Source organism: Ovis aries, chromosome 15, assembly GCF_016772045.2.
Source record: "Ovis aries strain OAR_USU_Benz2616 breed Rambouillet chromosome 15, ARS-UI_Ramb_v3.0, whole genome shotgun sequence".
Taxonomy (NCBI): domain Eukaryota; kingdom Metazoa; phylum Chordata; class Mammalia; order Artiodactyla; family Bovidae; genus Ovis; species Ovis aries.
Genome location: NC_056068.1, coordinates 62,775,493 through 62,792,820, shown reverse-complemented (window position 1 = coordinate 62,792,820; position 17,328 = coordinate 62,775,493). Strand labels below are relative to the sequence as shown.

The 17,328-nt window shown below is 38.0% G+C and overlaps 1 protein-coding gene across 13 annotated transcripts in view; it reads right to left on the bottom strand.

Annotated features, from left to right (window-relative positions):
* Positions 1–4,198: 4,198 nt before the first annotated feature.
* Positions 4,199–17,328, bottom strand: part of HIPK3 (homeodomain interacting protein kinase 3) — a 94,868-nt gene continuing 81,738 nt past the window's right edge. For 4 of the 13 annotated variants that reach the window (XM_060400049.1, XM_060400048.1, XM_060400050.1 and 1 more), the window contains exons 9-16: positions 12,821–12,942; positions 12,456–12,583; positions 12,203–12,364; positions 11,376–11,675; positions 10,775–10,915; positions 8,884–9,119; positions 8,474–8,601; positions 4,199–8,121 (exon numbers count right to left, since the gene is read on the bottom strand). In XM_060400049.1, the coding sequence (XP_060256032.1) occupies positions 7,645–8,121; positions 8,474–8,601; positions 8,884–9,119; positions 10,775–10,915; positions 11,376–11,675; positions 12,203–12,364; positions 12,456–12,583; positions 12,821–12,942 (1,694 nt within the window). In that variant the 3' untranslated portion in view covers positions 4,199–7,644. Of the gene's footprint in view, positions 8,122–8,473; positions 8,602–8,883; positions 9,120–10,774; positions 10,916–11,375; positions 11,676–11,981; positions 12,045–12,202; positions 12,365–12,455; positions 12,584–12,820; positions 12,943–17,328 lie in introns of all 13 variants that reach the window. The other 9 variants (XM_060400045.1, XM_042233333.1, XM_042233334.1 and 6 more) reach the window with 3 other exon arrangements.

Sequence of the window (17,328 nt, the reverse complement as noted above, 5' to 3'; positions counted from 1 at the left end):
TAAGGAAGGTGAGTAGTAGTCGCTGGGCAAACATCTCTCTGCAAAAATAGGAGTCAGGGACTTCCCTGGCAGTCCAGCGATTAAGACTCCACCTTCCAAAGCAGAGGACTGGGTTTGATCCCTACTCAGGGGCAACGAAGCCTGATGCACTGCAACTAGAGAAAGCCCACATGCCGCCAACGAAGACCCAGTGCAGCCAAAAATGAATTTTAATTTTAAATTTTTATTTAAAATTTTTAAGTATTAAAAAAAAAAAAAGAACCAGAAATGAGCTTGAGTAATGGGGATGCAGGATTAAAACTAAGAGAAAAGATCTGTCAACAACACCCATGACACCATGTAAGTGGACAAAAGACAAAGGAACTACCTCTGTCTAGTAAACATTACTCAACTGGGTCCTTTGAAACCTGGGACAAATGACTAATTCCAGATTCAAGGCAGAAAAAATACAAGGTGAGCCTAAGACAACTTAAGAGGCCAGAAAGTGAGGAAACATTCAGACACTAATGTGGTAATGTCAACAAATTCCAGCCTTGATCCATGAATCCACAATGGTGAAAGAGACAGAGACAGAGAAAGCAGCTGGAGGGAGCACAGGGAGAAAGGCAGAGAGCCTTTATAGAAGAATATGATGCCAGGTAAAGAAGGACTGATGGAATTGAAAAACCACCCTCTTGCAACCCCCAGTGTAGTAACTGATTCTGACAACAATCATGAATGGACCCTTAAAGCTACTGAGCAAAATATTACTGATGCTGCCACAGTACCAACCCCACAGATGACGAAAGGAGAAATATGCTAGGAACCTCATCTTAGTGGCATAGCTGATACTGGGCAACCTGAGATTACGCGTGCACCCCTTAATGCGAAGCAATAAGGCACAACTACTCCTACGGTTCTTGCAGAAGAGCACTGAGTCTAATCAAGCCACTAGCCCCAACTTGTACTTAACAGAAATTCATGCTACAATTAGCATGAAGAAACAATCAGAGGGAGAATGAAGGCTATTCTAGCCTGAACTCTTCAAAAAAAAAAAAAGATGTCATTAAAAAAAAGACTGTCTCTAAAACAGAGACAAGTGAAGTTGCTCACTCGTGTCCAACTCTTTTCGACTCCATGGACTACAGCCTACTAGGCTCCTCTGTCCATGGGATTTTCCAGGCAAGAATACTGGAGTGGGTTGTTATTTCCTTCTCCAGATCTTCCCAACCCAGGGATCGAACCTGGGTCTCCTGCATTGCAGACAGACGCTTTACCGTCTGAGCCACCGTAACTAAATAAGATGAGTGAATCTTGACTGACACCTAGACAAGGGGAATGGGGAGATGGCTATAAAAGACATTCTTGAAACATTTGGGAAATTTTGAATATGGACTGGAAATTATATGTAACACCTAATTTTGCCAGGTGTTATACAGTTTTGTGATTAATTGAACAATGTTATTCCTAGAAAGCGATGCTCACTTGCCTAAGTGTTTAGGGGCCAAGGGCTGCTTCAAAACCTCTTTTCTGGTCTTCAGTGTTCTGACCGCACTACTGTTCGCCACAGTGGTCAGTTCACGGTGTCTGCTCTCAGTGAACATACACAATAAAATCCAGACCTTTGGCAAAAGGCCTGCATTCCTATGCCTCTGGTTCTGTTCTCAAGCTCCTGCTCCATTTACACTGAACTTGGACCTCACAGGCCACTTTCCTATTCGGCCCGTAGTAAGTCTCATTCCCACTTAGTGCCTTTGTATTTGCTGGTCTCTCCACCAGAAATTTTTCCCTTGCATGGTTGACTAGCATCTTCTTGCCACAATTCAAATGTCATCTCACTGAGGCATTCCCTGACACACACCCTCTAGTCATTTAACCAGGTTACTCTATTTTCTTCATTCTCCTTAGCCTAACTAAACTTACTTACTTTAAATCGTTCTCTCCCTCAAAAAGGAAAGATCTGTAAGAGCAAAAGAATCTTCTGCTTTGTCCACTGACATCTCCCTAGCATAGAATGCTGGGAAATGGTAGATGCTTCATAGATTATTAGGACTTCCCTGGTGGCTCAGACGGTAAAGCGTCTGTCTACAATGCGGGAGACCCAGGTTCGATCCCGGGGTCGGGAAGATCCCCTGGAGAAGGAAATGGCAATCCACTCCAGTACTATTGCCTGGAAAATCCCATGGACAGAGGAGCCTGGTAGGCTACAGTCCATGAGGTCGCAGAGTCCGGACACAACTGAGCGACTTCACTCATAGATTATTACTGACTCATGACATACCTGCCATGTGAGAGGCACTGCTATGTGCTAGGTACTGGCTTAATGGTTTACGTGGGTTGCTCAAAGAATGTTTAAATCTCTTTAGGAATAAATATTTTATAATCCTCAATTCAGTTCAGTCGCTCAGTCATGTCCGACTCTTTGCGATCCCATGGACTGCAGCATGCCAGGCCTCCCTGTCAGTCACCAACTCCCGGAGCCTACCCAAACTCATGTCCATTGAGTCGGTGATGCCATCCAACCATCTCATCCTCTGTCATCCCCTTCTCCTCCCACCTTCAATCTTTCCCAGCATCAGGGTCTTTTCCAATGAGTCAGCTCTTCGCATCAGGTGGCCAAAATACTGGAGTTTCAGCTTCAACATCAGTCCTTCCAATGAACACCCACGACTGATTTCCTTTAGGATGGACTGGTTGGATCTCCTTGCAGTCCAAGGGACTCTCAAGAGTCTTCTCCAGCACCACAGTTCAAAAGCATCAATTCTTCTGCACTCAGCTTTCTTTATAATCCATCTCTCACATCCATACATGAACCCATTTAAATAGCTGAATATTTCCTAACTCTCAAGAAGCCAATTTACCTTCAAGTGAATTGCAAAATCTGGATTTTACCTACATGTAGGATCAGGATGTTCACATAATTTTTAACAATTCATGGCCATGACTAAATTGGAAGAAAAACTATATACAGTGTGTGAGGATGTAAAGTAACTAGAACTCATATACTGCTGTTGAGTGTAAATTAATTGCTTTGAAGTACTGTTGGCAGTATCTAATAATGGAAAACATCTGTACACCCTGTGACCTAGGAATTCCACACCTACATATATGCTCAAAGGAAATGCATTCGTGTTCGCCAAAGATGTGAAAAAAAAATGTTTGTAGCAGCACTAGTCCTAATAGTCAAAAAGTAAAAACAACACAAATGGCTATCAACAAAACAGATAAATGATTATATATGCACACAGATGAATACTACATAGTAATGGGGATAAATGATTCGTAACTACATAAACACGGATCAACCTTAGACATAAAATGTTGAATGAAAGGAAGCCAGACACCAAACATATAACAAACATATAACAAAGTATGTATATCTTATATATGGCAAGTAAAGTTCACTGAGATTGAGAGTATGTATTCTCACCGGTGTGTGCTGGGGGGGGGGGGGGGGGCGCTCCTCAACAAACTTTCCTACCAATGTTTCTCTAAACCTAAACTTTTAAGTATAAGATGGTATTCGAAGGCAACCTAAACTGGCTTACTACAACCACATCCCTTTGAAGTCTCATGTTTTATGTCTTAAAAACACATGTGAGTTCCATATCCTTCACTCATGCACAATGAACAGAAATATTTACCTCAAAAAATATTCAAGGAAAATGGGCCCTGGTTATCTTGTGAATTGGGTTTCCCTGGTGGCTCAGACAGTGGCCAAAAAAAGAAAAAAATCTGCCTGCAATGCAGGAGACCCGAGTTCGATTCCTGCATCGGGAAGATTCCCTGGAGAAGGTAATGGCCACCCGCTCGTATTCTTGCCTGGAGAATTCTATGGATAGAGGAGCCTGGTGGGCTACAGTCCGTGGGGTTGCAAAGAGTCAGACAGGCTGAGTGACTCACACAGTATCCTGTGGTTACAGCACTCTGGTACACTCCCTCAGAATTTAAACCAACTGCCGGACAGTAGTTTGGTGGTTTGGTTACGGTTAGGGGTTAGGCAGCCTGTTCACATCTCAGATCCACTGGGCTTTGGGCAACTTACCTAGATATTTGGAGCCTACTTATTCATTAACATAATAAAGATAATTGTATATCTGTCTCACAGGTGGTCTTGAAAATTAAATGAGACAATGTAAATTGGGTAACTCAATCTTCCTAACCTCTTCCTTCCCTAGTCTGGAAGTAGTACTGGGGTGGAAAAAAAGTCAACAAGCTGTTTGCTGCAATATATATATTTTAATTCAAAGTGAATCGACAGTAATACACCATAAATTCTTATTTTGACACTCACCAAAATAGTCACCTGGAAAACCCGCTTTTTGTGACAAAGTACAGAAGGCTTGGTCACATTTAAATCACTGAGAACTAGAGAGAAATACTATCGCAAACCGTAATAGACATTACATCCATAAAAATTTTCCCAGTCCTTATTGTAATATTGCACAGTGCAATTGCTACATGGCAAACTAGTGTAGCATAGAAGTAAAAGCAAAAACAAACAAACCAAAGAAAGAAAGCCACAAGTCTAAAATTGTTAAACAGTTAATAGCTCAAACTTAGTCATCAAACCTATATCATTGGGTTCTTTAAAACAAATCTTCCTACACCTTGCAGTGTATGATTTAACTTTTACTTAACACAAACCAACTTTAGAATTAGTAGTAGAGATTTTTTAAATGAAAAAGTTTTGCTACTACAGTAACATACTTAAACACCCTGAAAGAAAAAGAAACAAAATACCAGGATATTTGATTAAAAACCAAATTGTAAATTAAAATAGTATGCAAATATGCAACTTGGAATTCATGCAGTGTTTTATTTAAGAAAGCATTAACACAAAAGAAAACTGGTAAAAAAAAAAAAAGGCTTTAAAGAGGGTATAAATCCAGATTCTTTTGTCAATATGCTAAATTTAGACTTTAGCAGGATCTTGGAATTTTTTCCTTTTTAAAAAGCCCATGATTAGAATCAGCTAAGAGCAGTGTACTTAACTCGGGTACGCCTTTATCAAAAAGGACTGTTATATTATGAAAACACTGAAGTTTATCATTTACTGTCAATTTAACAAGACATCACAGTCTTGGAACTGAAATACAGAAAATATGACATTTCAGGGTAGTAAACACAGCCCTGAACAAAAAGAAAACTGTGCCAGTTTTGTACCTGGTACAATCATCAATCTTTTGCCCTTGGTGTTTCTTAAACATGAGCTGCCAACACTGATTCTTCTCCAACAAGCGAGCAGATACCAGTAAACTGCTGGACCGGATAAATAAAATTAGAAGGCTGTGGAGGGCAGCAAGTTTACTTAAATAGTGACTCCATAAATTTGCCATCTGTAAATAATCTTTTAAATTAATCTTAGGCTATTCCTTTTTATGTGTAATATATATATATTTCTATTTATATAAAATGCATAGAATTGATTACTAAAAACACTGAAACTTGTGGGGAAAATTAAGTCCTTCATTTTCAGTGTGACTAAAAATGTACTGCTGGTTTTTATGATCTAACACTGTAATTTTTAAAATTAATATCAGGCACATTTATTTCATCGATGATTATTAAATAAAACACTGCTTGTATTAATGGAGTAAAGAAAAGTTTATCCATTATTAGCTTATTGTCAACGCTGTACTAGATCTGTACTAGTGGTATGCAGTTCATTCATCAAAGAAATGCTGTAAATCCAAAACATTTGGAGTTTTACACTCAAATGCTTTGTACTGTTTCTTCCAGTAAATGGTATAGGATTATATTCCAGATTTTTAAGGAAAAAAGTTAAGTCAAGCCTGCAAGATACAGCTTTCTCAAGTGTCTACAATGCCAGTATGAAAATAAAAAATTAAGTTACATTGATACATCCAAGTTTTTTATATGCAGTGATGAGCACAAACATTAATAGAGATAAAATACTGATGCAAATAACACACCCCAAAATAACATACGCAATTATTTTCCATCATTTACAATACAGTAGTTACAATGACACTCCAAACAGAAAAGCAAAGTAAAAAATCAAAACCCCAACTTCTATTTCATGTAATTAGACTTATACAGAAATTAGAAGGCTAAATAACAACTAGTTAATCACCTAATTTCACAGCTATCTGAAGTGGCAATCGTTATATAGCAGCTTATCTATGATACATTCAAGATAAATGATACAATTTATTACTTGCCCATAAGCTAAAACACAGCCTGTTTAATACCTTCCTTTAAATTCCACCTCTACACTACAATATACTTGAGGTCTATGCAAAAAGTAGCTACCTTTTATATAGGAAATGGATGATTAAGTCTTTGGTGCTGTAAAAGCAACTTCATTTAAACATAACCACCACCACCACCAAAAAAAAGTAAAGAATAAAGAGGGAAAAACCCAAGACATACTTCCTAGGAAAAAAAAGCATGTAATTTCTGTCCCTGACGGAATGTATTAAATAAGCAAACACCACCAACAAGCAAAACAAGTACTACAATGTAAAAATACTAAAAAAAAAAAAAACAAAAACCCTCACATGCATAAATGAAAAATTGCACACAAAGAACTCACATCTTTTCAAGCTTCAATAGTAAATATTCTGCTACTATTTATTAAATACTGCATGGTTTGCCCAAGCTAGGATGAAACCACATCATGAATCAATGAGCATTTTGCATTTTCTTTCATTATCTACTCAAAGTCATGCCTACTGCATCTCTAAACATTTCATTAAATCCAATTATACAGCAAACACTCCCCAAATAAACTTAGATTGTATTGCAGTTTCACTTAACAGTATGTAAAATGCTGTGTTGTGACAGATATCAACTATTCATTAGATACTGAATCAATTTTTCTTAAGCACTACTACCTGCTTGCTTTTCTTGAAGCTAGATCATTCTGAAAAAGTCAGACAGCAGAATTCAGCTATTGCAAACATGCTGCCCTCTTAGTAAGGAAAAATAGCTACAACCTGAAATCATACCACACAAAACCAAAAATGAACATTACTCTATCGAAGGAAACTAAAGAGTAAGTCTGAATTTTTAAGTGCTGCAGTCCTCAACATTTATATATAGTAATAACATTAACAACCTCAAATATTTAAGGCACTATGTGTGGGAACGGTTTACAATGCAGCTGATATTATTAGAACAACATTTAAGAGCAAAGTCTAGGCAACATTTTGCCCATGCAAAGACACATGCAAATGTAAAGAACAATAGCTCAGTTTCTTAGGTAAGTGACCCAACATTTATACACTAAGACACAGATAATACAATTCACTTGTATGCTGTAATTCTGACGTATGTGCATCTGTTGCTCTAAGTCTGTACACAGAATGGCTTCCCAAATATGGACGTGTCTTGCACTAGTTAGAAGGCAATTTTATAAAAAATAGCGGGAGCAAAAACTGGACTTCTGCTCCCATAAGTCACCTGTCTAGAGTTACAACATAAGAAGATAACATGACCAAAGACAAGTTATACCAAATGTGCAAAACACATTAAAAGTGAGTTTCTTTTTTAAAGCTCAAAGTTGTTTAAATTGCACCCAAGTCTACATGATTCAAAAATAATTTTCTTGTGCCATGGCTAATATTTATTAAATACCATGTTTTATTTTTAATCAAATGTTTATATCATTGAGCTTCCTCAATATACGCTTGTGAGTTTTCACATATATGGATACTGGCTGAGTTTGGTTGGACTCAATGGAAATCCAGTATACGCAGGTGATGCTGCAATGTAAGAATGTGGTGGGAAGATTGGTTTGTACTGAGTCTGATGAATGGTTGGGGATGGTAACAGACGGGGGTTTATGCCCACTGGGACTTGGTGAACTATGCCACTGGGATGGGAGATATTGTAAGTCGGATGCTGTAACATAGGTCTTGAGGTACATGGAGAGGCTAAGAGGTGGGCCACTGGCGCGGCACTACTGAGGGGAGCTGATGACGGGTATGCAAGTAGAGCAGGCTGTCCTCCGAGGTGCGTGCTTGCAGCCAGATGGGCGTGTACAGCTGTGTGATTAGGACTTCCATGAGAAAGAGTGAAAGGATTACTGGTAACGCTAGTAGGGATATAAGCTTGCTGCCTTCGATGTCCAAAGTTTCCATTCCACTCCTGATGCCCAGACCCAAAGTGCTGAACCTATTCAAAAACAAAACAAAAGACTAATTACATATTTTATAAGTCACAAAGAAGAAAAAAAGGGAAATTAAAAGATACTGTGACTAAAATCCCATAGGGGATCTCTCAGATCTTAATGTAAGCTTTCTCTCAGGTTCTCTTAAGAAAACCCAAGAACCTAATCTTTCTAAGAAATTCAAGTTCCATGGCTAATCTGATAATTATCCTATTATTAAGCCAATTACTTTTCAGTCACTTGGAAAAATGAAAATGGAAGTGTTTATTAAGATTTTATACAGTTTGAGAATCTTTTTCTCCCAATTAAAAAACTGCTGATTTTGAATCCCAAAGACTCATAAATTCACAAACATACCTGACTAAAATTCAAATGCTGCTGCTGGAATGCTGATGTCAATTTTTGCTGACGATTACCAACTGTGGAAGGCTGGTTTAATCTTCCAGGGGCAGATCGTCCTTTTATTAATGGCTGGCATATAGAATCTGGCAACAACAAAATATTAGAGTGTAAGTACTCTTTCCTTCTCATATAAAAATTATGAAAGGTCTTTAGCTGTTTTACACAACAGTGATTTGAAAACCTTAAAATTAAATAAAAAGTAAAGATCTCGTACTTTCCAAGCACTGGATAATATTAGAAAGTATTTCTTTTGTACAACAGATTTGGCAGGGGCAAGTCAGAAATTCAGAGATGACTTTTGGTTCTGATGTTCCCAAATTAGGACGTTTTAAGGGACAATCAGGGAAAGAGGGGACTCAGTTTACCTGTGTTTGCCATATGCTCATCGGCATTTAATCCATTTTCCAGTCCCATTGGTGGCACCACAACAGTACAAACAGCTGGTTTGGTTTCTGTGTCAGTAGAAGTTACCAGTTCTGAGTTTTGATGGGTGTCCTCCACAAAACTGCTCTCTGCAAATGGACTGTCATGTCCTGAAGAGTCTGATGTTGGAGAGCCATCCACAGTATCACAACCACTTTCTTGTTCTTCGTCTGACATACTAAAAGGAAATATTCGTACCAACAATGTTTTTCAACCTTAAATCTACAGTTAAATAATTTCCAAACTCCTCCAAATTGATAAGATCTTATTAAACTATTTCATACCTAATTATAACTTCTTTCTTACCCCAAACACATTCTTCATAGATTCCCTAGACTCTCACATTAGTTCTCTATTGGGACTGCTAACGCTATTTCTCTCTGTTTAGGAACACCCTCTTGGCATTTAATTTTCCCTCCTGTCTCTTTTCACTTGATCCTCAGTAGCAGTTCATAAAATCCCATATTATAAACCACAGAAGATTTCATCAAGATACTACAAAAGTAGTACTGTTCTGGACTACTGAAATGAAATGTACAAATATATAAGCAGGCAACTTGGATATTTGAGATCAAATTCTAATAAATTAGATTAATAATACTGTAATATTAGAGTAATCACTAATAATTTAGTGATAATTTGGGTCTTTTTAACTAACCAGTTATTCAAAAGGCCTTTCCTAGCTCTCTGAAAGTCTAACCACCCAGAGCCCAAATTTCTCTTCTTGTCCTGATCCTTGGGCCCTGGCCCCCTCTCACCTTGGGATTTTTATTGCATTTATTCTGTTTTAACCACTCATTTCATACTCAAAATCTGAAGCATATCTTTTTATATGTATATTTTACTTATATATATTTTTATACCTTATGTGTGTGTGTGTGTGTGTGATGCGTGCACGCACGCATCACACATACACACACATCTCATGGGGCTTCCCAGGTGGCTCAGTGGTAAAGAATCAGCCTGTCAAAGCAGGAATATACCCTGGAGAAGAAAATGGACACCCACTCCAGTATTCTTGCCTGGGAAGCCTGGCAGGCTATATAGTCCATGGGGGTCACAAAAAGAGTTGGACGTGACTTAGCAACAAAACAACAACAAATGCATAGCATCGACTTGCAAATCACATTATAAACAACTTTAAGAAGGAGATGTGTTAATACTATTTTATATTTTCCACAGAGATTTGACTGAAAGTATTAAAAACTATATTTCCTAAGGAAAAAAAAGAATAAAATTATAACTGAAAAATGTTTCCACTATACAAAGAATGTCAGTGGAAATCAAACATGTTTCACTGAAATTTTTACAGCTCATCTTTTAATGAGATAGTACATCATGCAGGTTAGGAGTCATTCACTACTTCAGTGGCAATGCATATCCCTGGCCGAAAAGAAATACAGATAAAACCAGGCAAATCAATCACTAAAAGAAAAAAATCACAGCAAATACTCTGACAGTGGGTCATTACTTTATAATGTAAAACATTCCTTTTGGTGCTGTTAACGTATATGTTCTTATTCTAAAGTTACAATGGTAGTCTGTGAAGCTAGAGCTGAGGATGTGACTTTTTTACACTTTCAAAAACAAATGATTTTTTAAAAACCATTTATTAGAACCTCAGTTTTTCATTTAGATCTGTTCTGTAATAATAAAGAAAATTCCTACTTAAAACCTGAGTTCATAAAAAGGTGATCTAGTTCAAAACTCACGAACAAGAGAGAGCCACTGTGGTAAACTGGCAGGTACTTACTAATTTCAACAACGAAGAGAAAACATAGGCTTTTTAGTAGACTTAATGTTTATAACACACTGCTGTTAAAATTCCTTTACCTGTTCGGTCTCTTGCAAGGGGATGGGCTGGACTGCCCCGAGGAGCTGGTGCTCAGAGTGCTATCTGGACTACTTAATGAACACATCCGATCTATGTTCAAAGTGCTCTGGCAAGCTTCACAGTCCAGAGTACCTTTACATCTAGTGAAGAGGGAAGGGGAAAACAGGTCAAAAATGAGAACCTACTCCCCAGATATGAAACAGTTAAGAAAGACCTACATGGATAAAAATCTAAAGCTCGTAAATACAGGAAAAATGCTATAGTAATCATGCTAAATTGGCAAAGAATCCACCTGCAATGCAGAAGACCCCGGTTCGACTCCTGGGTCGGGAAGATACCCTGGAGAACGGATAGGCTACCCACTCCAGTATTCTGGCCTGGAGAATTCCATGGACTGTATAGTCCATGGGGTCGCAAAGAGTCGGACACAACTAAGCGACTTTCACTTTCAATCATGCTAAATACTACTCAGGAAGTTTACTCCAAAGGACATGAACAGACAATAATAAACCACAAAGTTTTTTTCCATCACAGCAGAGGATACCATCATCATTATTTAAGAATGTCACAAAAATGCAGGAATCTGCTTTCAGCACTTACTCTCGGAGTGAATGTCTCTGCGAGGATGTCTCTTCCTCATCGGTGTCACTGCTGATGGTGATCACACTCACTGCAGGACTCGGGGAGTCAGCAATGATGATGGTTTGCCGCTGTTTATCTGAAACTGATGAATCAGAGTCTTGCCTGATAGACGTGTCACAACAATTTCTTGCCTCTCCTTCTGAGTTACGATTGTCCTGTGTTTCTATACAACTTACTTCCTCGACATCTTTCCCAGTTACTGTCTTTGGGGAAATAAATGCTGATTGTGGGATATTGGTATTCTGCAATGAATTACTCCTGCAACCAAAGGAATAATGTGTCATTTCTATAATCAAAATATATACATGACATTTTTCTAAGATACCATGTTATAAGTAACAATACAAACCTTCACTTGTTCAAGATTATGTATATGACACACTAACACACAGATCATGAGTCTGTGATATATCAGATCTCTAGAAACGAGTGTAGACTGCATTTACTTATCTTCTAATGGTCTTTTTTTTGGGGGAGGGGGGGCAAATGTGATATCTGAGTGTCTAGAATTGTCTAACATTATAGGTAGATAATAAATCAAAAGGGCAATAAAGACAATCTTACCAACTGAAAGCATTTATTTCCTCTCTTCCTGGCTCCCATTCCATTAGTTTTACCAAAATACCTCTGAGAAATTGAGAAGGGAGCTTGGCTTAGTGTTTGTAGCAAATCTATCAAAGAGGTCATTTTGAATACAACAGGGCGACCCTTTGGTGTGCATGCAAAACTTATTTTAATGATTCATTTTCAAAATGCAAAGGAAAAGTTAAAATATCAATACCAACCTGTTCGGGCACAGTTTATTTTTCTTGGTAGTGGCTGGCTGAGGCCAAACAACATGTGCAATGCCCACACTAATTGGCTGAGGGGCCGATAAAGTGATCTGATTAGTTAGAAGAGGTTGTGGCATCACTGAGCTATAATGACTGCTGTGTGAAATCATTTTCCTATGGAGAAAATTTAGAAAAATTGAATCCCTACGTTACCATACGTATTTTGCAAACGACTTACGAGGAAGTATTATTGTTTTTAACTCACCCCCAGTCTCCGAGCCTTTGTGAACCAGCCACACCCTCAGAAGCTAATGCAGTAGTAGCAGGAGCCAGGGGTGTTACCTGTTGCCAGGCAGGTATCAACATCTGCTGTGTCCTACCAGACCATGTCTGCTGCAGCAAAAACAACAAGAGCAAAAGAAAAGCCAGTCTGTTACAAGTAACTCAAAGTAACAATCACCTAATAATCACAAAAGTTAAATTCAACCATCTGTAAGGACAGAATTCCTGTCTAGGTCATTTTCATTATTTCCAGTAGCACAAGGCTATGTATTACCAATGGAAGAAGGCCTCTACTTGAGTATGAGAAGGACAGCACATATGCAAAAATCATGAATGATTATCACCAACCTGAGAAAGAACTCCTGGTCGGATCTGTAGTGGCTGCACGGCTGGGGCCTGAGTTACAAGGGGAACTGTATTATCTACCCTTATTGAATAACTAGTGGGTTTACCATGTGTTGCAGGAATACCTGTGAAATAGAAAAGAACAGTTTTCAAATAAAAGAAAAACTTCTCTCTGAGTTAACTTACAAAACTCTTATAAATTTATGAACTGCTAAAATTCTTATTAGGATTATTAAAAAATCCCCTGCATAATACGCTATATACCTTGTGGTACATCATTCCAAAAATCGTTATAAAGCTACTCTTTCTATTTTACAATACATAAAGCTGAACCATTTATTGTTTTTAAAATTTCTAATTCCTTTTAAAGTTTGCTATTATACTTTATTTTCCTTTTTTAAAAGTTCTGCCATTGATAAGACACAAAAAGATGAACCTGACTCAAAACCCTTAATCCTCTAGCAGGTAAATATTCATCTTTTTGTACAAACTTCAAGCTGTGCTTGGTAATCTCTTCTTTAAAACTGTAATAGGATCTTACAGCTAAGTCACCAAGGGGGGGACTGTATCACAGCTTCAGTGGCCATGACGGTTTACAGGAGTCAATAAAATTCAGGATGGCACACGCATTTCAGTCTCCTAAGGAAAAGCAAACAGTGAACTTTTCTGCCTAATATGACGACGCAACTGAGCTTTGATCATTGTGGTTTAATTAACTATTATTTCTAGTGGAAAGCTATTGGAACTCCAGGAGAAACACATTCCATTTTGCTTACCCCCTAGGAAAATCAGAGGCAGGATTACTACCCAGGCTAATACTGTTAATGTTAGTATGTCTATCATACATTGCAAGAGCACCTTGCAAACATTAAGACTCACAGTACCAAACTTTAAGAGTAAAGAAGTGTTACTCAACTAAGAACTTAAACTAACAAGATAGTGGGGATATCTCCTAAGATCAGAAAGCTCAGCTACTAAAATAAATTCACTATTTCAAAATTCCGGTCTATTGTAGCATTTACTTTCAATATGGGCTGGCAGATTATTTAAAGATAATTAGTTTTTGGATAAAAGTGATCCTGGGTGATCAGCCATTAAAAAAAATTATTTTCTTTCCCATTGAAAAATAACCTTACATTATTTATTGCATGAATACACAGTAACTGATAATTCTAAGGAAGTTAATTTTATTGTGTTTATTTTTTTCAGAGCCTTAGACCTATGAGTTATTTTTTAAAACTGACCTTCTTACCCTTTCCAAAAAGCATGTCTTGAACAGCAAATTTTCCAAGAAATGGAATATAAGTACACCCAGGCTGTGTAGATATATTGTAGCAATAGAGAATCTTATCAGAGAAAAAAGCAGAATTCACTTTGATATGGATGAAATCACAGAGCGAATTCTTAAATCCCATCCCCCCAAAATCAGGTTGCTCTTAAATTCTCCTCATAATCAAAGCCTTAAGATGAGAAGAATTCTCCTACAATCTCTCGAGAGGTTGAATCTTTTTTTTTAAATCATTCAAAAGTAGGTTAAAATTCCAATTTTCTGTATGGTTATAAGCTGAAACTTTAATGATTAGATTTGCTTGATATCTGGAAAGCATGACACAAAGAGCTCAAAGCTTATTCTAGTACAACAGAGGAGAATTGTGCTGGAATGTATTTGATTCTGAAATAGCAGTTTTCATCCAGAAGGGATGAATTAACTAGCTTTTCAGATCATGAAGTAATGTGAAATGTTGTTCACTATATACAACCTATACTCAGATATGTTAAGTAAAAGCTTGTCTGAGTCTTCTGTACATAAAAACTGCACAACATTAGGGATGTAGCACCTATTTAGCTGCACCTACATGTATCTATAGTATCTAAAATACATGAAGCACATGCTTAACAATGTAGCTCCAAGGTAAAAAATATAAGGTGAAGCACAACAAACATAAATAACTATAATGGTACCATAACTGCTACTCAATAAGCATTTTAAAATGTTTCATCGAAATGTTGCTGTCATTCAGTCATAAAGTCACATCAACTCTTTGCAACCCCATGGGCTGCAGCACACCAGGCTTCCCCGTCCTTCACTATCAGAGTTTGCTCAAACTCCATCCATTGTTTTGGTGATGCCATCCAACTATCTCATTTACTGTCATCCCCTTCTCCTCCTGCCTTCAATCTTTTCCAGCATCGAGAATCTTTTCCAGCTCTTCACATCAGGTGGCCAAGGAACTGGCGCTTCAGCTTCAGCATCAGTCCTGCTGATGAATATTCAGGGTTGATTTCCTTTAGCATTGACTGGTTTTATCTCCTTACTATCCAAGGAACTTCTCAAAAGTCTTCCCCAGCACCACAATGCAAAAGCATCCATCAGTTCTTCGACATTCAGCTTTCTTTATGGTCCAATTCTCACATCTGTACATGACTACTGGAAAAACCACAGCTTTGACTGTATGGACCTTTGTTGACAAAGTGAGGTCTCTGCTTTTTAATACACTGTCTAAGTTTGTCATAGTTTTCAAGGAGCAAGTGTCTTTTAATTTCATGGCTGCAGTCCCCATACACAGTGATTTTGGAGCCCAAGAAAATTAAATCTGTCACTGGTTCCACATTTTCCCCATCTACTTGCCATGATGTGATGAGACCAGATACTATGATCTTAATTTTTTAAACATTGTGTTTTAAGTTAGCTTTTTAACTCTCCTTTTCAGCCTCATCAAGAAACTCTTTAGTTCCTCTTCCCTTTCTGCCAATAGCATGGTATCATCTCTATATCTGAGGTTGTCAATATTTCTCTTGGTAATCTTGATTCCAGCTTTTGATTCACCCACCCTGGCATTTTGCATGATGTACTCCGTAAAGAAGTTAAATAAGCTACAGCCTTTCCCAATTTTGAACCAGTCTGTTGTTCCATGTCCTGTTCTAACTGTTGCTTCTTTACCTGCATACAAGTTTCTCAGGAGACACGTAAAGTGGTCTGGTATTCCGATCTCTCTAAGAATTGTCCATAGTCTGTTGTGATCCACACAGTCAAAGGCTTTCACGTAGTCAGTGAAGCACACAGATAGATGTTTTTCTGGAATTCCCTTGGTTTCTCTATAATCCAAACGATATTGGCAATTTGATCTTTGGTTCCTCTGCCTTTTTAAAATCCAGCTTATCCACCTGGAAGTTCTTCGTTCACATACTACTGAAGCCTAGCTTGAAGGATTTTGAGGCTTACCTTGCTAGCATGTGAAATGAGCACAAAGAAATAGAGGGAAACAATAGAATGGGAAAGACCAGAGATCTCTTCAAGAAAATTGGAGCTATCAAGGGAACATTTCATGCAGAGATGGGCACAATAAAGGAAAGAAATAGCAAGGACCTAACAGAAGCTGAAGATATTAAGGAGAGATGGCAAGAATACACAGAACTATACAAAAAAGGTCTTAATGACCATAACCACAGTGGTGTGGTCACTCACCTAAAGCCAGACATCTTGGAGTGTGAAGTCAAGTGGACCCTGGGAAGCATTAATATGAACAAAGCTAGCGGAGGTGATGGAATTCCAGCTGAACTATCTAAAATCCTAAAAGATGATGCTGTTAAAGTACTGCACTCAATACATAAGAAAATTTGGAAAACTCAACAGTGGCCACAGGACTGGAAAAGGTCAGTTTTCATTCCAATCCCAAAGGAAGGCAATGCCAACGAATGTTCAAACTACTGGACAATTGCACTCATATCTTCAAAATAGACTGGCACATTATGAGATAAAGAGGTAGGAAGACCAACACTGGGATTTTCTACAGAGATGCCAAAATGGATTAGAGGGAAAACTTTCCTTTCTAAGCAGCCACTATACTAAGATATGAAATAATGAGACAACATATTATAAAGCCTGCCTGTTAGGCTGCTGCAACCACACCTATTAGTTCAGTCAGTGAACAAATATTTTGCTTTGTCTTATTATTAATTCCAAAACTATTGTTCTTGACATCTGATGAGTTAATGAGTCTGAGAATATCTCCTTTTCCTTCTGTTATCCTTGTTATGAACCACTCACAGCTGTTAATGTATTATGGCTTGCAGGATCTTAATTTACCCACCAAGGATCAGACCAGGGCCCCCAAGAAGCAAAAGCCCAGAATTCTAACCATGGACCCCCAGGGAATTTCCTGCTATTCCAAATTTGGATGAAATACACCACACTGTAGGCAGAGGGCAATCCCCAAATTAATTTTGGTACATGGAAGAAAGAGATAGAACCTAACAATGTATTTTTTGTTGTTTAGTCACTAAGTCCTGTCTGACTGTAGCCCATTAGGCTCCTCTGTCCGTGGATTTCCCAGGCAAGGATACCGGGGTGATCTGCCATTTCCTCCTCCAGGGGACCTTCCCAATCTAGGGATCAAACCCATGTCTCCTGCACTGCTGGTGGACCCTTTACCACTAAGTCACCGAGAAGGCAACAATCTATTAGTACAGATTAAACACGTCTATATGAAAATGTATTTGTCACGATACCA